The sequence below is a fragment of the Saccopteryx leptura genome, chromosome 1 (genome assembly GCF_036850995.1).
Source record: "Saccopteryx leptura isolate mSacLep1 chromosome 1, mSacLep1_pri_phased_curated, whole genome shotgun sequence".
Lineage (NCBI taxonomy): Eukaryota > Metazoa > Chordata > Mammalia > Chiroptera > Emballonuridae > Saccopteryx > Saccopteryx leptura.
Window position 1 is genome coordinate 64,439,793 of NC_089503.1, and position 24,415 is coordinate 64,464,207.

Sequence of the window (24,415 nt, forward strand, 5' to 3'; positions counted from 1 at the left end):
TATGACCTCGCTGTGCCTTCAGTGGCCATGTCTTCCCTCCATGGGACGGCTCCTTCTTTCCTTTCCCCACCAGCCCCAATCCTTCTACATCTTTTAAAGAAGGGCCAACTTAGATAGCACCTCCTCTGTGAAGTCTCCCCTACTCCTACGCCGCGGGTAGAAGTCACTGCTGCTTCCTCTGAGCTGCCTCTGAGAGTCTGTGGTCCCAGACATCTGGCACGCCAACGACAGGGACCTCAGTGGGGCCAGGGACCACGCCTTGCTCCTTCCTAAATGTCTGTGCCTAGAACAAAATCTGGGACTTAGAAGAGCCCAATAAATGTCTGCAAAACTGAATAGAGGGCCTTGGGTCTCCTCTTCCAGTCGGGGTGGGGGCATGGTGCTTGTTAGCAAGGAGGTTAACGTCGTGCAATAGTTCCATACTGCCAGATAAGGACCTGCCGCCCAAGCCTCCTCATACAGCAGTGCCCACAGTCTCTTCCTTGCCTACTCCAGACCTTTCCCGACAAGCCCCGCCCTCCCCAACACAAACACCATGAGGAGATAACTTCCCATTTCCTCCCTGGAGCAGTTACTAAAAGGTTAAAGTCAGCAGCCTCAGCACAGCAGGGGCCTCTGGGCTGTTCAGTGGCCAGTAATACATTCTTTCTGGCCAGGGTCTGGGCCAGACCAGATGTTAAGTGTTTTGAATATCACTCCTCTGTGTCACAGTCCAGTCTGCTCTTCTCTTTTGCTCTCCTAAGTAGAAGAAAATTCCAAATCGAAGCCTAAATCCTCTCTGTCTGCTTCCCACCCTCACTGCCCAGCACTCTTCCTGCATGCCTGGTCTGCTCCCTCTGATCTCCTGCCCCTACCCCTGTCCTATCTACCCCGCCCCCACCTTCACCACCCCCATCCCGTATTCCTGCTCCGCTGAGCCAACCCTCTCAAGGGAGGCCAGCCACACATTATGAAGAATGACTGCTACATTAAGTGAAAAATCAAATTTATTTGCAATAAACAGCCCTGGCTGCATTGATTTCCATATGGCTTGCCCTGCGTACCCTCTTAAGCAGCCAGATTCAGTGTCAATACAAGCGAGCTGAGATATCCCAGGCCTGGAGAAACGCACGGTGAGGGCCGACGGTAAGGGCTCGGCCAGCCTGTTCAGCCAGCCCAGCCCAGCCCCTCTGATGTGTTTGTTCAGAAGATTTAGTTCACCAAACACGAGACATCCTCCTGTCTGCTTTAAGTCCTTTTGGCCTCGTTCCTGAGTAGGCCAGGATACAGGTTGACATCCCACCTCACTCAACATTTAGCTGGTCAATCTTGGACTGGTGACATCACCTGGACCGGTGTTCTTGTTTTTAAAATGGGGTGATCATCTTTTTGAGGACCCAGGGAGGTAATGGGAGGGAGAGTACTTCATACACTACAATGCCCCTGCCTGCCTATGAGATGGGAATGTTTCTCGTCTGTTATTTACAAAGACAAGAAGGGGCTCTTCCTGCAGCCTCATGTGCTCGGATGGCATCCGGGCCAAGCTGGACCTGGCAGGGCTCACTGCGCTCTCTCAACTACGGACAGGATGGAGCTGGGGAACAACTCTGATACCATTTTGTCCCTTCCCCCTTATGGAGACCGGAGATGACAGTTGGTAGTAGGCAGTATTTTATGAAGCATCTGCTCTGAGCCAGTACTGTGTCAAATACTTTATTGAGAATCATTTATTCTGACCACCCTCGTGTTAGGAGGCGTCATACCATCCCATTGCCCAGGGGAAGACACTGAGAGAAGGAACAGTGGCAGAACCAGAGTTCAAATCCAGGTCTGTCTGATGCCGGAGTCTGAGCTCTAACCCACAAGCGGGGAGAGAGCAGAAGACCCCTCCTCCTTTAAGCCTGAGGGGCAGCCTTCCTGTGGATCCAGGCCTACTGTGGGCTGTCAGGCTTTTATGGGTGTGTGTGTGTGTGTGTGTGTGTGTGTGTGTGTGCACGCGCGCATATGCACATCTCTTTTTACCTCTATGATCTTGGGCAAATGACTCAGCTTGGTGTTGTAAGGATTAAATAACAATGTCGAGGTGTATATAAACTGTACAGCATTGTGTCTGGCTAGCCCTACCTGTAGAAGGGGAGTGGGCAGGGCATACCATGGAGGACTGCTTGAACACTCAGGGCCTGGGAGGGGCCCTCCAGGCCTCAACGAAGGCTCGAGGCTCTGCAGGCTGAAGAGAGGAATCGCAGAGGCACTGGGACACAAGCATTTACCATGGCAGGAATCGCAGAGGCACTGGGACACAAGCATTTACCATGGCAGGAATCGCAGAGGCACTGGGACACAAGCATTTACCATGGCAGGAATCGCAGAGGCACTGGGACACAGCATTTACCATGGCAGGAATCGCAGAGGCACTGGGACACAAGCATTTACCATGGCAGGAATCGCAGAGGCACTGGGACACAAGCATTTACCATGGCAGGAATCGCAGAGGCACTGGGACACAAGCATTTACCATGGCAGGAATCGCAGAGGCACTGGGACACAAGCATTTACCATGGCAGGAATCGCAGAGGCACTGGGACACAAGCATTTACCATGGCAGGAATCGCAGAGGCACTGGGACACAAGCATTTACCATGGCAGGAATCGCAGAGGCACTGGGACACAGCATTTACCATGGCAGGAATCGCAGAGGCACTGGGACACAAGCATTTACCATGGCAGGAATCGCAGAGGCACTGGGACACAAGCATTTACCATGGCAGGAATCGCAGAGGCACTGGGACACAAGCATTTACCATGGCAGGAATCGCAGAGGCACTGGGACACAAGCATTTACCATGGCAGGAATCGCAGAGGCACTGGGACACAAGCATTTACCATGGCAGGAATCGCAGAGGCACTGGGACACAAGCATTTACCATGGCAGGAATCGCAGAGGCACTGGGACACAAGCATTTACCATGGCAGGCATGGAAACAATGAGCAGCCCAGTGGGTCTGCAGCACGGGTGGTGAGATGGAGGGTCAGGGGATAAAACAGTGCAGAAAGACAAACGAATATCGAAAAGCCCTAGGAAGCCAGGTTAGGGAGCTCAGGCTAAGGGCAATGGGGAGTCCTTTTCAACTTCACTTCAGCTGCTGCGCAGAATATAGTCCATCGGGGGGCAGCACTGGGCAAAGAGGAGTTGGGGTGAACCTTCCCAGAGAGATGACAATGGCCTGGACTAGACCAGTGGCAGAGAGGATGGAGAAGAGAGACAGATTTTAAGGTATTCTGGAGTAGGAAGGATAGACTCTAGTGACTGCTATGTATAGGAAATGAAGGAGTGGGAGTCAGCTGCCAGGAAAGTCCCCAAATTACTAAGTTTTCAGGTCTGTCTCAGCTTCCTCTCAAGATCAGGGCAGTGCTTGACAGAAAAAGCTGTTAAGGTGTGTCCCTAGAATGAATAAATATATAAACAAATAAGAAAACTAGTAAATAAGACTTACTCAATTCTTTGGTGTTATCAAACTTATCACTTAAACATGTCATCTCATTAGTCCTCAGAGCAATTCCGAGCAGTAGGGAGAGACCTGTTCATGCCCATAGAACAGGTGAAGGCTGAGGCTTAGCGGAGAGTCTGGGGTTCTGAGCTCAACCCCAGGCAGTCTGACAGGACAGGCACCCAGCTTGTCACCACCTCATGACGCCTACGAAGCGGGTGAGCATGAAAATGAATGAACTAAGAATGAACTACAGGGCAGGTGCCAAAATAGCAGGCTTGGTGTTGCTGTTGCGCCCTCGCTTGCCTTTCTGGTCCCAGGGCCCACACCCGGGGGCACACCTGTTCACACACCTGCGCACACACCTGCCCCAGCTCTGTGCCCAGGCCCGCCCTCACCTGCGCGGCTGAACTCCTCCACCTCCTGCGGCACCATGTCCTTGATGCGGCTGCTGTAAGCTAGGCGGGCATCCTGGTCGTAGGCCTTCAGGGTCTCGCTGGAGCTGTAGGACTTCTGTGGGGCCTTGCCCTCCTCGCTGTCCGCGGACGAGCTGGTGTAGCGGCGTTCGGCGTCGCGGCGCCGGGTCAGCGAGCGGTATGGCTTCCTCTCCTTCACGTCCATGGCCTCGGGCCTGCACTCCTCCACATCCACGAACAGGGTCCGGGCTGCACTTAGGGCTGAGCGGTCTGGAGCCAGGAAACCAAAGAACAGGCAGCGTGAGCATGGGCCCAGGAGACAAAGACAATAGCCTGGTCCATCCTGGACCTCGGTTCACCCTGCAATGTTGTGAAGGGCCTGGAGCTTGGAGAGGTGGGGGCACGGCTCTAAGGCCACACAGCCAAAAGTACCAGGAGCTTTGCCCCCAGAGTCTCTAATGATGAATCCTGTCTCTTTCTGCTCCTCTGCCTTTCCACCATGAAGATGCCTCAGCCTGTCCTCCAGCGGTCTGGGTCAAGAGGGCTAAGGAAGGCCAGAGGGCACTGGTTTTCCCAATCCCCCTAAAATAGGAATGACGTGTTTGTACTATCACTTACGCAGCTGCTACGGGGCCTGACACAGAACAGTGGTTTGTTAAGAATTTGTAAAATGAATGACTATACTCAGACACTTTGCATATATTATCTCATTACATAAAATAAGCCAAGGTATAAACAACCAATCCACACTATCACCACCAGATAATTAATTACTTGCTTATTATTTGTCTTCTTCCACTAATACAAAAGCTTCTGAGAGCAAGGGCTTGACCTGTTGTTTTGCTCACTCCTGATCTAGCATGAATCCTGGCACACTTAATACACATTTGTTTAAGTAACTAGCTATTCAATCCCCATCTGACAGTTGAGAAAACAGGTTCAGTAAGTAACAAAGGCAGAACCTGAACCCAGGTCTGCTTGGCTCTAACGCTTAAGATTTTCCTGTTCTGTTCTGTCCCTTTGAGTCCCCTTCCTCTCACTCTCACCACACAAAAGTGTCCTTCTAGCTGAGCTATCTCTGACTGCCATGCAGACCAGAGAGAAGACTTCCTCACCTTCAGACTCGCCACCTTATCAGTGGCACCATCAGCACCTGGGGAGGTGACAGTACCTGTTCCATATGTTTGGCTGTTGCCAGGATGTCTGATTGGTGGAAAAGCTCCTAATCTTGCAGTCTCCTTTTTTCCCCATTTTGACCTTTTTGCTGACACCCCAGGATTTTTTTAAGTACCCTCTTTCTTCTTCCAAATGTTTTCTTTTTATTTATTTATTTATTTATTTATTTATTATTCATTTTTAGAGAGGGAGAGACAGAGAGAGAGAGAGAGGAGAGAGAGAGAGAGAGAGAAGGGGGAGAGGAGCTGGAAGCATCAACTCCCATATGTGCCTTGACCAGGCAAGCCCAGGGTTTTGAACCGGCGACCTCAGCATTTCCAGGTCGACGCTTTATCCACTGCGCCACCACAGGTCAGGCTCCAAATGTTTTCTTTTGGCTCTGGAGTAGCAAACATAGCCAGAAGGTCAGCACAGAAAGAAACTAGAATACCCTGCACAAAGTATAATGAGAACGTTTAGGTTTTTTGACATATACAACCTTTTCAGTTCTTTCTTTCATTGTTCCACTTCTCAGAGCAACATGGGAATACAAAACATTCCACTGTGTAACTGTTATGTTAGGGAAACCACAGAGTGAGAGCTGTGATCTGCAGTGCTGCCATGGGATCTGTGTGGGGGTCAGGCTTCCGACAGGAGAGGGAGGGCCCATCCAAGAGGGCAGTGGCCACCCAGCGCCTGTCAATGCTGTGATGCAGGAGTGCAGAGTGTCTTGTGAAATTTTTGTGTGTGTGACAGAGACAGAGAGAGAGAGAGAGACAGACAGACAGACAGACAGACAGGAAGGGAGATAAGAAGCATCAATTCTTCATTGCGGCACCTTAGTTGTTCATTGATTGCTTTCTCATATGTGCCTTGACCGGGGGCTACAGTAGAGCAAGTGACCCTTTACTGAAGCCAAGACCTTGGATTCAAGCTGGTGAGTCTTGCTCAAACCAGATGAGCTCGTGCTCAAGCAGGCAACCTTGGGGTTTCGAACCTGGATCCTCTGTATCCCAGTCTGACACTCTATCCACTGTGCCACTACCTGGTCAGGCTGTTTTATGAATTTTTAAGATATGCTGGAAATTTGGACTTGTATATAAAACGTATGATGTTTAAATGTTATCCATTATTGTTTTTTTGAAATTTCAAAATACTTTGCAGGCTAATCATTGCAAAGGCCAATAACGGAGGGTTAGTGATTTCTAAGTTCTGCTTTTAATCATGGACATCTGAGCCATCCCTTTGGCCTGAAGACCCTCTCTTCCCTCCCAAGACCCCAAAGGCTGTCTCCTAGGCAGGTCTTACCTTGGCTCCGATGCAAACTCTGTCCTGTTAAAGAGCTTGCTAGATCCACTAGGGGATGTCTGAGGTTACTGCTCGGTGTTTTGAGATGTATCATGGGTCCCAAGTGTCTACTATAGAATTTCTTCTACATGTTCTTCATGATTTTAGAAGAAGGCAAACATTTATGATTTTATTGGTGCCTCATAATAACCATGAAGCATATGAGGCAATGATTCTCACCACCATTTTATACATGGGGCAACAGTGACCCAGAGCCATAGAGTCTCCTGCCCAATGCCACATGGTGAGTTAATGGCAAAGTCAGAATTACTAAACAGACCACAGTGCCTTAGGGTTGTAACTAGAGCCAGTCTACATGGGAAGGTCACACTTTTGGGACCCAATTCTTAAAGTACCCCTGGAAACTAATGCTGAGACAGGAGTATGACCTAGGATACACAGAAATCAAATCATCTTACTGGGGCCCGAAGACAGAGCTCTGAGCTCTTGACTTGGACTAACAAGACGACGGTCCTCTGAGGGCCCGAGGGGAGGGCACAGGGAAGGCGGTGATCATACCTTCTGCTCCAGGGCCTATAAAACCTCTCTGATTGCAATCTCTAATTTTAAAAGCATCTCACATTGTGACCTGAAATACATACTTATGTATGTAAGTGTGTGGGTTTAAATATATAAAATGGAAATAAGATTCACAACACCAAATCTACTGAAGGATGAGCAATGAATGCATTCTGATATTTCCTATTTCATTCTCTTTCACTTTAAAAAAAATGCTGATTATAAATCCCAGCATTGATATCATGACCCAATAATAGCTTTTGACCCAAAGCACTGCTCTGGTCTTATTTGGATGAAGATTTATGGTGACTGCTGTTTAGTTCCTGCGACCTCTGACCCTTTACCTTCAACCAATCCTCCTGAGCCACAGTGATGGTGATAATAATAATGACTAAGCACTCAAGTCATGTTAGTCATTATTAATAGGAGTCACTAATTATTAATATTATTAATGGTATTAATAACCAATATAATAATAGTAGTAGCTGTTACTTATTGAGTACTTACTTTTACTAATACTATGTGGTAACAGTTTAATCCTCACTTCAATCCAGTGACATAGGTACTATGATTGCAAATCACAGATGAGGAATTGCAAGGTGAAGTGTCCTGCCCAAGGTGACACAGCTTATGAGTGGTGGAGCCACAGTTCTGGCCCTGGTGGTTGAACTTGGCACATGGATATAGCCGCTAGGATGCATTGCCTTTACATGCTGTGCCAGATGAGCTTCCTGAGCCCAGGTCATGAAACTGCCCTGCTGATGCGCACTAGCAGCCCTGCAGAGCCTTCAGGGTGAGTTCCGGTTTCATGATCAGAAAGCTGTTCGATTTCTGGCCTGGCTTACTTCTACCTCACTGAGCCACTTTCTGGACATTCATTCTGTGGTCTCTCCACCTTTCTGCATGCTGCTGCATCACAGAATATCCCCCTAACTAGACGTCTGCCTCTCCCGTTGACAGCAGTTCCTTGACGGCAGTCCTGGCATCCACAGGACTCAGGAAGTGTCTGCTGGGTAAGTAAACACGTGAACTTCTTTTCTTCTTAACAATGTTAAGTAATATGAAATTTTCAACTTTCAGTAAATACGTATCAGATACATCTAAGATGAAATGAAATGCATTGCTTAGATGTTTTTCTTTATTTTAATTTAAAAGGCAGCCTGGGTTTGAAGTATATGCCCCCCACTTAGCAGCTGTGTGACCTAGGACAAATTATTTAACCACTCTGTGCTTTGGTTTCCTCCTCTGTAAAGTAGTACCAACCTGTTGGGGTTGTTCTGAGGATTAAATGAATTAACACATGCCCTGGGACATATGGTCTCTGATACATACTGGGGCTGAATACATGCTAGCGGTTATTATCATCAGGAAAAAAACCCACATTTTATTTTTCAAAGGCATACTTGGTCACTTTTTAAATTTGGTTTTTAAATTGAACTGATTGGGGTACAGGTTTTAGGTGTGTAACTCAACAAACCAGCATCGGCACACTGCACTGTGTGCCCATCACCCCGAGCAAACTCTCTCACATCCCTATTGTCCTCCCTTTTGCCCACCTTCACCTGCCCCTCACCACCTGGCCTCTGGCTAGTACCACACTGTTGTCTATGTCTGTGTTATATGTACACAAACCTACATATACATGTATGTGCACACACATGTGTACACATATATGTAGATATGCACACACACATGTATGTATGTGTACATATGCACATGTACATATACATGTATGTATATACATACGCACGCACGCACACACTTTTTTTTTTCTTAATCCTAAAAGGCACACTTTATAAGTCTCCAGCTAGGTGTCAGCTATAATTGGAAAAGGAACATCCCCTCAGAAACATATGTTAATAAGCTGAGACACGTTTTAGGCTGTTTAATTGGTGAATGACTGTCTTCTTATCAATGTGTGCCTGTTGACCGAAGCCATTGGCTTCAAGGCACAGATTCAGTAACTACAAATGGTTATTCAGAAAGCAGAAGCAGGGAGCACCTTTGCCTCGCTCCCGTTTCCTTTTATTTTTCCTCATTTTAGACTTAATAAAGTAATTCAGTAAATATTCACTTTTTTGAAACAGATGGGAAGTTGGTCATGGTTCACACTCAGCCTGGCCTTTATTAGAGATAAAGAAGAGGTTGGGATGTGAGACGTGACGGTGGAGAAATCTCCCCAGAGCGAGGTCTGCAGTGCAGTGATGCTGAGACCCGGCGGGAGGCGGGGAGGGGAGGGCTCTGGGGACGGGCGCCTCGCTCAGACCCTGGGGCTTCACCACCACCACCACCTGCCCCGCCCATGGCTGGGGACAGAGCGCGAGCTCACATTTGTTTACACATGTCAGTCCCTCCCTACCCTGCTGAGCGGCGACTGCCTACTGGCCCTAAATCCATTAGTCCGACCGTCCCTAATTCTCCCTCTACTTCCTCTCACAGCTCACAGAACAACCTACTATCCGAAACTGCCTCTCTCCCAGATCCACACTCTATTTCTGTCACGCAGAGCTGCCTGCCAGTTCTCAGACAGCCCGACCTGAGCCTCTGCCTGTGCTGTTGACTGGGTTCACCCAAGGGAGGCACCTGGGGGCAGGAGGGTGTGGGAGAGGGAGCAGGGTGATGCTTCCCTGCTCTCTGCCTGCTTTGTAGTCAGTGGTCCTCTCCATCTCCCCCCGGGTGGCCCCTCTTCCAGGCCTCCAGCTCTTCCTGGGCTCTGCGAACATCCTTTCCTGTCCTCCCCTGTCCAGGCCCAGGAATATCCCAGTTTCCTGCTGCCGAAAGACGCTGGGTGTCTCACCATCCTGATTGGCTACCTTCACCTGCCCACACCTGTGTCTCTTTATTAAAGTCTGTTCATTTAAACCATCTGGGCTGAGTTCTGTATCCTGCGGGGGTCCTGACCTATGGTGCAGCTTCACCTCTCGCTCTCCGGTTCACTATCAGTAATTATTGTTATCATCACCATGAAACTAATAACACCAACAGCTATCACTTACTCAGCGTGTGCCATAGGCCAGGTGCTTGGCAGAATGCTTTTTGGATAGTCTGTGTATTGGTCCCATGTTACAGATGAAGAACCTAAAGCTTAAAGAAGTTAAATAACTTTCTTAAAACCACACAGGCAGGAACTGAGTCAAAAGCTGGATCCAAGCGCTGGCTGGGTAGCTGGGTCAGAGCATCGTCCTGATCCTCTGACCAAAGTTGTGGGTTTGATCCCTGGTCACACACAAGAATCAACCAACAAATGCATAAATAAATGGACCAACAAATTGATGTCTCTCTCTCTCTCTCTAAAATCAATCAGTAAATTAAAAGAGCTGGATCCATCCATTGCCACATCTTTTTTCCTAAAACCCTCTGCCATGCACAGCAATAGTCAAAATGAGCTCAGGTTAGGAGATGGTCTGCTGCATACGCTTTCTGGCTGTGTGACTCCGGGCAAGCCCCTTATCCCAGGACGCCGGGTTTGTAGGATGCTTTGTGAATCGTAATATACCTGATCCCTGTAGGCATACGGCATAGGAGAATTATTACTATCAATGCCATCATCACCATCTTTATTACTTTGCTGTTGTTTTTAACTAACAAATCATGTAACTGCTTTAAACACAGAGTAACTCAAGTGATTGAGTATGTTCTGAGAAGCTGGGTACAAACACACAGCAGAAGGACATGACCAGCAGCTCAGTCACTGCAGGCCTCAGGCTGAGTGAGCATGAAGGGTCGGACAGGGGCCCCAGCTGAGGTTTACAACCAAGACAAAGGGCATGTGGCCCCGTGGGACGGTGCTGGCCAAGGCCGCATGTGCATGATGTGTGGGACTCAGGCCTGCTCTCAGGTGTGGCTTGCTGAAACCCTTCTCCGGGTAAAGCCTGAGGGCCACAAAGGAGCCTGCAGAGAGGAGTTTGTTTCCACAACCTGTTCCAGACCAGTCTCGGGCTGGGCACTGGGCTGGACACCAGCCTTCTAGGGACAGCTCACCTTCTCTTTGGGTGTCTGCCACAGGGCACAAGGACGAGAGCTTTGATCAAGCATGAACTGCAGTTTGACGTGCTTTCCAAACCTGACGTGGGGGTCAGCTTGGTCTGTCTACGGGGAAGGAGCGTGGCCCCGGGATGAGAGAAAGGAAGAAACATATATGCCCTGAGCTCTGTTTTTCACGTGACCTCACCTCCCCACGAGAACCTAAGTTATTTCTCATGTTGACTGATTAGGGTCACACCACCAGTAAGAGACAGCACTGGGACCTGAACCCAGTGACTCTAAAATCCACATTTTGGGTTTTATTTTTTTTCACTGGAGCTAGGCTTGAATGGATCTGGAAGGCTCGAACAGACGTGTGAGTGTGGGGCGGCCTGAGAGAAAGAGTAGTGACATGGTCAGGGTATCATCTCAGAAAGCAAAAGAGGCAACGACAATAAAGGAAAAGAGCGTCAAACACCTATCCTGTGCCGGGTACTTTGTACAGATTATTCCTAATCCCTCCAACAACTGTGCAGATAGAGAGTATCCTCTTATTTTATATATTCTCTTATTTACTCTTACATTACAAATGAGATAACAAGCTCAAGGAGACGGTGACTTATTCTAGATCACATGTCAGGGTCTGGATGGAACCAGAGAAAATGTTTAAACCTGAAGAAAAGTATTCCACACCTAGCACCGTAGGTTAATTCATTTGGTAAATAATTGCCAGAAACCTTTTCTGTCCTGAGCGTTGAGAAAGATGGATGGAGGTGACACCCTAAGGCTCTCTTGTTCCCCCTCCTCCCTTTCTTCTGCCTCCCCTCCTCCCCACAATAGAGCCACCTTCCCTGGTGCTCCCAGTCTGTGTGAGGCCTCAGGGGACAAGGCCAACGAGCTGGCTACTCCTTGGAGCTTCAGGAGGACAGTGGGTGAGTCAAACAGGGAGAGAGGCGGGAGAAGGTCACCACAGGTCTCTGAGGCAGGCCCGGTGGGCCAGAGGTGAGGAGACAAGCAGGGCCACTGCCCAGAGAAACCATGACCAAAAGGTGTCAGACTAAGGTGATCTAGGCTAGGCAGTTTTGAGGTAAGAAGAGAAAAGAAGTCTAACTCTATGGCCCTTCCAACTTCTCGGACCTACAGTAAAAAGACATTTAGTTCACAATCTAGTACATACAGAAATCTACAAATTTCCAACTAAAACACAAATTTCAAAAACCGTGCCTAACATTTCCTCAAGAGTGAAATCTGATATTTTCTATTTTACTCTATTCTACTAAAATGGGATTATGGATGGGTTGCCAACCTACAGTTTGGAAACACTTCAGTGGGTGACAGCAGGGATGAAATTTGGAGGTGTGAGAGAACGTGGCGACAGACGGGCCCAGTTATTCCTGAAGTCCAGCCTCCAGGGAGGGCAAGGGGTTCAAGATCAAGCTGGAGAGGCGAGGAGTGAGCAGCCCAGTAGAAAGAAAGGGATTTCCATGAATGATTAGAATATAAGTGGACAAAAACATGCAAATGTGCATGTGGCAGAAAGCCTTGATCTTGAGACCCCTGGGGGGAGTGTCATCCAGCTGTTCCTCAGGGTGCTGGTGGGCGGGGGCGGCACTGCTGGGGTGGGCAGGATCTGGCCGAGAGGAACTGTAATGGTGTGGGACTGATGGAGAGGAGGGGAGATGCAGAAACAAAGCTTTTCATGTGTGGGGAGAAACTCAAGGAGTTAACGTGGGCCCTATGCTTGAGCTCCAGCAATATTTATGAGGGGCAGGGGCCTAGAACATTCTCAGGGAGACTTCGTCAGATGCACAGCACTGCTGAGGCACCTCGGCCCTGCCAAAGCCCTCCGGGAAAACGGGGGCTGTTACCACCCTGGGTTTTCTGGAAATCTTAGAAACAGAAGTTTTCCTTAACATAAGCAGACAGTGGTATTTTTAGTTCTTTGTGTGTCAGAAAGGGCCCATAAATATTTCAGAGCATATGTAGAACACACATGCTCTGTATGTGTTCTATATAAGCCCTGGGAAGTGTGTGTGTGTGTGTGTGTGTGTGTGTGTGTAAAATTGTAATGCATTTTTTCTTGCCTTAGACCTTCAAAGTATGGTCTTGCGAGTCTTCTATCAATATTTTAGGCTCCTGTGTGATATGACGGTGGATGCCAGGGGGGAGGGGGCACCTGTTCTATGTCAGGTACTGTGTTGGGCATGCACACCAGAAAAAGTAGGCATCGTTATACCCACTTTACAGACTTGGAAACTGAGCTTCAGAGTAACAAAGTGATGCTCAAGGTCATACAATATGCCGACACTGGGATCTGGAAGGTCTGGCTTCCAAGTCTGTACTCCCTGTTATACACTTCTCTGTCCCTGTCACTGTAGGGAAATCCTTGCCCTTTTAAACAGTGAGACAGTAGTTATACTAATGGTGGCTTGTGGCAAGGTCTTTACACGCATCACCTCATTTAATCCTCACCACACCCCTAAACCATCCGCATAGACGATGAAGCCCAGGAGCTACAGAGGTTAAGTACCTTGCCCACACGGCCACAGCAAGGCAGTGGCAGGGCCTGGGTCTGCACGACCCCAGGCTCATGCTCTTCACCAGAACCTATATGCTTCCCACCCAGGTCATTCCTTATTCTAATTTGCTTAAATGTTCAATGTGCTCTTTCACTTTGTTTTGTTAGCAGCATTAATTCCTCTGACAGAGCGTGTTAGCACCTGGCCAGCCTTCTGGGAGGAGGGTCTTCCCCGCTGCTTCTCCACAGGAGCCCTGCTCAGAGAGGTCGCACTGGGGCCAGGCAAGGGCTTTCTCGGGATCGTGGCAAAGTGTGGCTGTGTGCCCAGGCTGGCTGTGGGGACCTCCGTAATCAGCGGCTGGCAGGCAGGTGACAGATGGTGCTGCTGCACAGGAGCCATCTTGCCCTTCTACTGGAGGGCTTGTCACAAGCCAGGTTTCGAAGGGCAGGCGGTTGCTGTATGGTCTCGCTCCTCTGATCCCAAGCCAGGGAGCCCTCGCCAGAGCTGCCCTGACCCCTCACAGGGCTGAGCACGCATGGGACCGGGGACACAGCAGGCCCTCAGCCAACAGGAGGTACACGAGGTCTGTGGTTTCCTGCGTCTATATGCTTCCCCTCTCAAAGCGACCTATCAGCCATTGATGCCCCTTTACAAATGGTAGCAGCTTGATGTCAGAAAATGTCTTTATTGGCCCTGGCCAGTTGGCTTAGCGGTAGAGTGTCAGCCCAGTGTGTGGAAGTCCCAGGTTAGATTCCCGGCCAAGGCACACAGGAGAAGCACCCATCTGATTCTCCACACTTCCCCCTCTCCTTCCTCTCTGTCTCTCTCTTTCCCTCCCACAGCCAAGGCTCCATGGGATCAAAGTTGTCCCAGGCACTGAGGACGGCTCCATGGCCTCTGCCTAAGGAGCTAGAATGGCTCCAGTTGCAGCAGAGCAATGCCCCAGAGGGGCCGAGTGTCGCCCCCTGGTGGGCATGCCGGGTGGATACCAGTCGGGTATATGTAGGCACAGAGGGGAAAAAAAATAAGGAAAATGTGTTTATTATTGTATGACTGAAAGTACCATCAAGGGTCAGCTGGTTCATACATCGTGATATTTGAACTCCCTTGGTCCCATTCATACTGTTGGTCACACCATAGCTAAAGCTGGGGACTTTACTACCTCCAGGGAGAGCTCTGACCGTACTTCTTGGCATGGAAACCTGCCTCCTTCTAACTCCCTCTGTAGGGTCAGCTCTACTCCTTGGGGTCTCAGAAGATAAGTCCAATGGCTGTGCCCTGGCAATAGCTCTTCAAGACTAAAGATGGGCCAGTCCGTGTGTCCTTGAGTTTCCTCCTCAGACTGACCATCACTCCTCCATCACTCTCACCTTTCCACTGACCCTCCCATGGTCCCTCTTGCTCCCTCTTTCCTGTCTAATAAGGCTCTGTAAGACCCTGAGGTTTGAGGACAATGGGGCCGGACCAGATGCAATCAGAGGGACAGACACATCTATAGGTGACTGCAGCACAGTGTACACAAAGGAGCAACTCACAGTCTGGGAACAGAGAGGGTAGACCGGCTTGGGTGGGGTGGGCAGCAGAGGCTCCCTGAAGGAGGTGACACCTGAGCTGAGGCTGAAAGGCTGAGCGGGAGTGAGCCAGGGGCCAGGGAGAGAGGGGTGTTCACACACATCCACATGCCTCTCTCCTGGGGTTGGCTAGAACCACTGGGAACCTCCTGGTGCAGTAGAAATATCCTCCGTGCACTTCTCTTCGGCACCCTACACAGTATTCCCACGGGGCAGCCCAGCCCCACATGGCTTTCTGGGAAGCATACCTATGCAGGTTTCTGGGTGATCTGGCTCTCTGCTGGGGCTGAGTTTCTCCATGAACACAACCTTGAGCAATGATGTTCTGTTCCAGTCCCCAGTGGAAGGGACCCCCTTTCTTCTCCCTAGAAAACCCATTCCAGGGTCAAGTCCAAAGCCCAGGCTGTAAGAGTGCCTATTCTTTGTAAAAAGTGTACAAAGGCCCCACACAGATTTCTGATTTTCTATGGGCTTATTCTGGGACTATATTATGAGATAATCAGAGGGAGAGGAGAGATAGTTGGGCTGATTAATCGCACATCCCCTCCTGTGTCCAAGGCTTAATCTGCAATTACTGGGGCTCCTGCATTAAGCCTCTACACTGCGAGGGGTGAAGGGTGAGAAGGGAGAACCCACGGGCACAGCCAGTGCCAAAGAGCGCAGGCCTTACTTTAGAGGCTCTGTAAATGGTGAGACTCTTAATTGTAACACTAACTCCCTGGAGCCACATGAGCCCCCCAGATTTGTGAAGGTAGCAGCTGCTTTGTGCCCTTGCAGAACAGCGCAGGCTTGGGAGGCTGTGAGGCTTGGAGCTGAGGCTTGGGAGGCTGTGACTGTGATGGCCACATGGCAAGGGCAGCCCCAGAGCCAGAAGCCTCATGGTGTTTCCTTTCACGGCCTCTGTTTTCTCTCCTGCAATGTGGGGTGGCATGGGGTCAGGGGGTCGTGTGTAATTTATGCCTGGGGACTGCCTTGATATCCCCAAACACACACACACACACACACACACACACGATTAAAAGTACTGTCAGGAAGCAGTTCTGTCAGATGCAATGACTCCTAAGCGCCTCGGGAGGTGCCAGAGGGGTCCTGACAGCAGACAAAGCTGGTTCACCAAGGTGTCCCCAAAAAGGTGTCCAGGAGGAAGGCCAGGGAAGGCGCAGAGACTCTGGCAGACTTTCACTTAGACTGCTGTGTACTCAAGCCTCAAAGAGGCAGAGAAAAGGGCTCATAATGATGGGAAAACCCTAATTGCCTGAAACTGCCACCATTTCCAATAATTAAAGGCAGACTTAATAGATATTAGGGCCCTCTTTCCAGCAGCTGGGTGGTCAGGCGATTTTTATTTCAATAATGAGCTGCTATAAGTTGCAGAGAACTGGAGACAGATAAAGGCAGGGCCGCTCTCTCACGGAGCTAATTGTGCCCAGGGTTCTACATGCCTAATCAAGCCTTGCTCTGCTCCCAACTCTTTCATCCAAGGCCTCAAAGGACTTCGCCATCGGTAATTAAGTCTCCTAAGTGCCGTAAAGAAAGTGATTCTCCTTGGCAGTCTGATAAAAGGAGAGGCTGCTGGGGTGGAGGCGGGGCCGGCAGCCACGTGACTGGCCGCCAAGATGGGAACAGAGAGTGAGGAGCTGGCCCAGCCGCTGAAACTGAGCCCTCTCAGGCCTTTGGCCTCTGTGCCTCATCCCTCTAGCAGGACAGCTGTGGGTCTTGTGACTTTTCTGGCCACCTCCTGTTGAGCCTGGTTCAACCTGCCCCAAACTGGAAACAGTCGGGATGGCAAAGTCTTTCTAAACTTCTCAACCTAGACAGTTCCTGGGGGACATAATCGTTAGACACACCAATACAGACAGAGGTAATTCACACACCACTCTCCAGATTCTTAGCGTTAGCTGGGAACGTAAAGGACATCGTCACTCAAGCCTCACCTGACAATGGGATTCCCTTGTGAGTCTGCACAGGTGCCAGCCGGCCTTGGCTCGATCTCCATCTACTCCTAACATACTTCATCCTCTAAGCCTGGCCTTAGACAGTTCGCCCTGCCCATGGGCTTGACTTGGCTTCCTTCAAAAGCCTTCCTACTAGCCCTAACTCTGCTTTCAAACCTCACAAACACACCTCCTTTCTCCTCCCCAGAACAAAATCTTTGCTCCCCTGGCTCTAGGAAATGGTGAGGTCAGTGGTACACACAAGCTTGGCATTAAAAGCACAACCCCAAAAGGAGAATAATCTACAGAACGGACCTCACCAACGTTCACATTTGCACTCTGTGAAAGAACCTGAAGAAGATGAAAAGACAAGCGACAGAGTGGGAGAAAATATTTGCAAACCCAGAGGTTTTCAACCAGGGTGTTGCAAGAATATTTAAAACATGCAAAACTTGACTATTTAGTCAGAGGCACTGACCTCTTTTCCCTTAAACTGTCAAATAAAAAAATGACAACAGCCAACACAACAATAGCCACCCTGTGTGAATGAATCAAAATTATACCTACTTTTTTTTGTCAGATTGTCAACAAATGCATTTTTTAGTGTGCTGCGGAATTTTAGTAATTAGTTTATGTGTGCCATAAGATAAAAAAGGTTGAAATCACTGATCCAGAGTATATAAAGAGCTCTCAAAACTCAACAGTAAAAAAAAAAAAAAGCCCAGACAATCCGATTAGAAAATGGCCAAGAGATACAAGCAGACATTTCGCTCCTGAGGATGTACAGATGGCAAATAAGCACATGAAAAACATCGCTGATCATTGGGGAAATGCAAATGAAAGCCAGAATGGGGTGTGGGGGGGTACCAATGGAAACCACAATATCACCACACACTTATCCCAATGGCTGAAATGAAGAATAGCGGTAACTCCACATGCTTGCAAGGATGCAGAGAAACGGAATCACCCGTACACTTCTGATAGGAATATAAAATAGCTCGGCCTCTCTGGAAAGCTGCGGCAGTTTCCTATAAATTTAAACATGCAATTACTGTACAACCTAGCAATTGCGTTCTTGGCATTTATCCCTCAGAAATGAAAATTTATGTTTGCACAAAAACCTGTACAATGTTCATAGAAGCTTTATTGCTAATAGCTGAGAACTGGAAACAGACCAGCTGTCCTTCAGCAGGTGAATGGTTAAGTAAATGGTGGAATGCCATGGAATACTATTCAATAATAAAAAGAAATGAATTAATAATACAAATGACTCTCCGGGGAATTGTGCCGAGTCAAAAAAAGCCAATTGCAAAAGGTCACATACTCTATGAATCCATTTATATACCAGTTTTGAAATGACAAAGTTTCAGAAAAGGAGAACAGATTAGTCATTGCTAATGGGACAGAGGTGAGAAGGAGGGGGCGTGCCAATGAAAGGGCAGGGGGGGTACTCATGGTGAAGGAGAGAGTTACTATCTTCACTGGATACACTAAGCTGCAGGTGATAAAATAGTATAGAGGTAAACACACCCACATTAAGTACGAGTAAAACTGCGGAAATGGGAATCAAAGGACTGGTGTTTATCAATGCTCCTATCTTGATTGTAACTGCTCCTTTACTGTGGTTTTTCAAAATGCTACTAATGGGGAAACAGGGGCAAAGGCAGCCAGGAGAGCTCTGTATTATTTTTTTTACAACTGCATGGGAACTATGATGATCTCAATAAAAGTGTCAATTGAGAAAACAGGTTTTTGAGTTAGGCAGATTTGGGTTTGAACCTTGAACATAGCATGTATATTCAGTGTGACTTTGGACAAATAAACTCTTCGAACCTCGACCTCATCTCCTCCTGTAAAATGGGGATCATACCTACCCCATTTTTCAGGGTTGTTGAGGTTTAAATGAGACAGCTGATGGAAATGTTTAACTCTATGCTCGATACATAAATAAACAATAAACAGTAGAGGTGAATGTTAGGCTGTTATCTAGAATAAGTATTTCTCCGCCTCCCTCTGACTCGGTCCCCACCCCCTAGCTTCCATCCAGTCATCATTCTCTGGAAAAGTTTCTTTTGGTCAATGTCACTCTTTCAAACACCCGGGTTGAAAACCAGAGTCTAGTAACAGTCTCATTATCAGAAACTGCTGTGGCATCTTGTGATTTCTAGCTATGATGTCACACTTTATATGCTGTTTTTGGCCCATGGCTTATCACTTATTTCCTATGTAATGTCTTTATTTCCTTAAATAAGGTAGCATGCTGCTGAGATTCATATTCACCTACCAATGATTATGCATCTACTATGTACAGGCACTACTCTTGATATAAACACCACCAGGGGAGTGTCACGTGTCTAGACAAAATCCTTGGGACAACTCTGGAAGCTAGGGATGGTGGTAGATTGCTACAGTGATATCCCCTCCCTGTACTCACACTGTTGTGCAGTCTCCCAAACTGACTACAAGGTCGGCTCTGTGCCCTGCATTGGCCAAGGGGCAAAGGGAACATTAGCAAACATGGATCAGAACATGAAAAACTCTTGCGTGTTTGGGCTTGCCTTCTCTTGTTATTTTTGGAAAAAAATCCATCAAATGAAGGCTGGCCAGCTTGTTGCTGCAGACATAGGCCTGAGCCCACCAATCCCCAGAGACATGAGCGAGTCCAGAGGACAATAACTGAACTGCCTGGCTCTGCCCAGCCCAAATTACTGACAAAGGAACCAATAAACGGTCATTTTAAGCCACTGTGTTTTACAGGAATATGTTATATAGAAACGCTAACTGATACAGGCATTATTATAATTTCTATGTCATAGATGAGGAAACTGAGACTCAGATCATTCAAGTACCTTAAAAAATAAGAGGAAATGTTATGAGGATAATAAGGGTAATGCCTAATGTTTAAACAGTACTTCAGAGCTTATACATTTCTTCCACATCATTATGCAACTTGGTCCACCATCCTGCACCTCTCTTTTGGAGAACTTATCAACATTATATTTATATTATATTTATATTTAGTTGCTTAATGATATGCTCCAAGATCTGTGAAGATGGGGGTCGTGTACATCTTGTTTCAGCTTCGAATCTCAAACTTCAAGCCTTGCAAATACTAGGCACTTACTAAATAATGACTAGGTGACTAAATGAACAAACACCCGTGAGTAGCGAAGTCAGGATCCTATATTAGGTAGAGTGATGTCCAGAGAGGTAGAGTGCCTAGTTTCAAAGTCACATTGCTACAAGCGACGGGCTTCGATGCAGTCCAGGTCTTTTGACTCTAAGTGCAAAGGTCTGCCTTAAATTCTCTGTGCATCCCGAGGGGAGACAGACAAGGAAATGAATAACTACCCCACAGTTAGGAGGGAATGTTGTTGGATGAATTCCACATGTGCACGGAATGCCAATCCCCATGCTAGGAGAATTCCAGTCAAACCCAAGCTCCCAGCTGGAGCAGAAATGTGCAGCAGTGTGAACCTCAGTGCTTGGGATCAGAGGTGCCTGTTACCACAAATTCCACGAGGACCATCCAGCCCCGAGTCCCCGTGGGAGCACCCCCAACCAAACACAAAACCACCGAGCAAACACAGGAACACTGACAGCTCTCACGTCCCAGGGCCAGGCCTCAGGTCCCTTAGCGAGGGATCAGTGGAGGTTAGCGCCAAGCTCTGCACCCTCCTGTTCCAGGGGCTCCCCTCCCTCTACCAGGCCTTCCCTGTGGCTCCTCACACAGAGGGGACATTCTCAGAATGTCCGTGAGCACTCTGTGCCCCAGAACCCCTGACTCCAGCTGAGAAGGCTCTGTTTGCCCTCTGGGCAGCCACCAGGAACAGAGAGACGCTGTTCTCCTCTATAACCGCCAGGCTGCCCAAGCACCGGGCTGGACTCATCTCAAGGCTCAGTGGCCGCAGCTGCCACTCAGACTCAGAGGGGCCCGAGCCTGTCTTCTCCATGGGGAAGCTCTGGCCCTTGGCCCTCTGCAGGATAAGGTTACACTTGGGTCACTGCCGTATGACTTCCCGGCCAGACCCTTACTTTGTTCTCTTGACTGTAGTCCTAAATCTGTTTTCATTAAAAACTCTGCCTGTCACTCCATTAATTCTGCTTTTTTTTGGGTCGTTAACTATACCCGTCTTTGAGGCTACTCCAGCCAAGAGAGGAAGTGGGGCGGGCAGCCTGTTCCTTTCCAGGGCTGGGCCCCAGAGGGGTTACAGCATCCAGGCCCCCACCTGGCCTCTGCCAGCCGGCAACCGCCCAGATTTGTCTGGTACGGCGTTTCTAATGTAAAGCCCTTTTACATGTCCAAAGTCACCGAGACCCCGAAATGCTGTGAGAGAGGCAGAGGGCAGATCACCACCACGCCCAGCTTACAGATGAGGGCGTCCCCGCTAGCAAGAGAGGAGTGCGCCGACTCCTCAGCCAGATAGCTACGGTTCAAATCCCAGCTCTGCCATGGCCCAGCTTGTGCCCCGTTCACCCCTCCTGTCTCAAGTGGGGATAATAATGATACCTAACATTAGGGTTGTTAGGAGGTTTGAATGAGTTAATATGTGCACAGTACTTAGAATAGGATTAATACTTGGCCATTTACTATTATTATTATTATTATTATTATTATTATTATTATTACTACAGGTACATTTGATTCAGGCCCAGATGGAATCTGGGTTTCTGCACCCCAATCATACCATTGCATTAAAACATGAACGTTCCTGCTTAGCATTATTTATTCATTCATTTAGTCACTGAACAAATATGTAGTAGGAGCCTACTATGTGCTTAGATCCGTGCTGGGATACAGGTTGACAAGGGTTAGGTTCTTGTCCCAGAAAAACAGAAAATACATTGGTTTTGAACAGGTTTGATCCACTTGGAATCTCAGCCCTGCACTTACTAGGGAAGGGCCGTGGGCAAGGCATTCCGGGCCTCACTTCCCTCATCTGTAGGACCGGGTGTTTGTTATTTATGTCTCTGTCATCCTGCTTCTCCAGGAGACCCACATGGTTGTCTGGGGGTCTGGACAGGGAACACGTGATGCAGCCTCCTCAGACCAGAGCCCTGGCCCCCTCCAGCTCTGGCCAGTGGGGAAGGAGAGGTGACCAGACCCTGAAGTAATGACTGTCCTATGCAATGGTCAGTCATTGTGCAGGCCCCTGCTTTCTGAGAAACCTGAACCCTCTTCAAAGGGAGCATTTTAATTGGCTTAGGCTCTGTGCCTGCTCCAAGGGAGCATCTTAAAGCAGGGGTTAGCCCCCAGGAGGGCCAGGCCCCACAGACAGGCCAGGAGGCTGGAAACCCTCCAACTGCCTGACCTTCCAGAGTTGTGAGCCCTTCAGCATGACAGTGGTGGGTTGGGGGGAGCCTGCTGCCTCTTCCTCCTCTTCCCAGCCAAAGGGTGCAAGAGAAGGGTGTTGAAACCAGAGCCTTGAGCTAAGAAGCACATGGAAAGGGCCCACAGAATAATTTTCAGCACAATCTAGAGAAAGTCCAGGCTTAAAAATCACAATCTATGATCAGCAACTGAATTTCCCTTCCTGGACAAGAGGCCCTAGGGTTGCGTCGAGAAAATGTAACGCTTGGGCCTTCCCTGCACCTGGGCTCCGGGGCTGACACAGGACTGCTGGCCCTGCTACCCTGTCCCTCTCCTGCCCCGAGGAGCAGGCTCTATGTCCTCAACACCGCAGGGCAGCCGGCAGGCAGGCAGGCAGGCAGGAGCACGGGGTTCTGGCTCAGGAGAGCTGACTCTGAGACCTGGCTTTGTGACCCTAAGCAAATGACAACGATATACAAATGGAGAACACAAGGAGTGGCTCTTAGTTTTCTGGGTACCCGATATGTGCCTGATGGGACTTCATTTGTCAAATTGTTACCGTTTTATGTAAACTGCAGCTCAAATGGGGTAAGAATTTGCCCTAAGTCACACAGTTTTTTAAGGGAACTGGGATGCTTAGCTCCACAAGGAGAGTCTCAGTTTCTTGAACGATATTATGGAGGTGATGAAGGTCAGCTATAGTCAGAGGCTGGCATGCCACAGGGGCAGGTGGATGTGGCTTTGCCACTGGGAAGCACTATGCAAATACTTCTTATTCTTGTTGAGGAAATTAAGGCTCCAACAAGTGAAGCGAGGTGTCCAAGGTCACCCAGCTGGCAGAGAGCAGAGCTGGAACTTGATCCCAATGTTCTGAAGCCTCATGTCCCTCCCAGTAGGCCACAGCTGCCGTCTGCAGCACCTGCATGTGCAGGACGAGGGCTACAGATCTGCAGGAGCACTCAGGTTAATGATATTTAAATACTCGGCTATGTGAAAAATATAGCAAGCAGTTGAGAAGAAATGCCAAACCTAACTGGTTAGGAACACCACCTCGGGGCACAGAGATTTGTCAGCGTGACTGATGTTTCCTGCTTACACACAATGTACAGACACTCGTGCAGAAGCAGGGCGAGCTGGGAGCTGGCAGTGGCAGCAGCAGCGTGAAGAGGGCTGCACAGGTCAGAAAGCAAAGCTCGCCTTCCGTAACTCTCTCCTTCTGCACCGCGTCCCTTTCAAGGGGGGACTGGTTGTTCCTATTTCATTGATAAGAAGCCAAGGCCTAGAGAAGCTCAGGACTCATCTAAGTTTGCAGTCAGTAAGTGTCTGCACTGGGATCTGAACCCAGAATTGTTTTGCTCGAAGATCTCAATTCCACCCCCTTGCACATTTCTGCTGCACAATTGCCTGTATTTCTAGAAAGGGAATGTGTATCTGGGGTTCTGGGAACACAAACCATTCCCTTGGGACTTGCTGGTTCACCCGTCCACCTCTGCCCATGACCCTTCCCTGAGCCCCTTGTTTGACCATATCCCTGGGCTGAGCATGAGGAGTCCGAGATGGTCTTCTTTCACCATTCAGGGCGCTGCCCGGAAGGACTGCTCTGCCTCCTGGGGGAAACTAAGCCCAAAACAGATAACGCTTATCTAAGGTCCCGTGGGCCTGTCGCTTCACCTAGCCTGGCAGCAGGGGAGGAGTCAGGCTGGCTTCTGGGGGCACCTGATGCTTTGGAGAGTCTGGAGGAGGCAGTGGGAATGTGCTCGTCATGGGAGAGGAGAGGGGGGGAAGGAGGAGGGTGTTGAGTACCAGGCCCCCAAACCCTGCATTAACCAGGCATGGATTGTTTTTATCTGACTCACATACTGAATCTTCACTTAGGATTTCATTTAAGGAATCATATCTTTGGCCAAAAACAAGTTAAAAGACCACAGCCTTAAGACATATTCTCAATTTGTTGGCCCGAAGTAGTGTTTTATGTATTATTGACTTAGCCTGGGATAACTTGACTCATCCATTCTTCCTGCCTTTTTTTTTTTTAACTTAAGAAGTCTATCATAAATGACTAATTTATTTCTATACATATATCTACTGATTATCTGTTCTGAGCCAGATGCCATCCTAGGTGCTGTAGATATAGCACAAATAAACCTCTCACCCTGTCTGCAGCTGACATTTCTTCACAGCTTTTGGCGTGATTTTTTTAAAGAAGCAAATTA

The 24,415-nt window shown here is 48.7% G+C and overlaps 1 protein-coding gene across 2 annotated transcripts in view; it reads right to left on the reverse strand.

Moving 5' to 3' along the window:
- TENM4 (teneurin transmembrane protein 4) overlaps window positions 1-24,415 on the reverse strand; it is an 801,941-nt gene that overhangs the window by 426,565 nt on the left and 350,961 nt on the right. For both annotated transcript variants that reach the window (XM_066369554.1, XM_066369563.1), the window contains one exon: window positions 3,866-4,153. In XM_066369554.1, coding sequence (XP_066225651.1) covers window positions 3,866-4,153 — 288 coding nt within the window. The remainder of the gene's footprint in view (window positions 1-3,865; window positions 4,154-24,415) is intronic.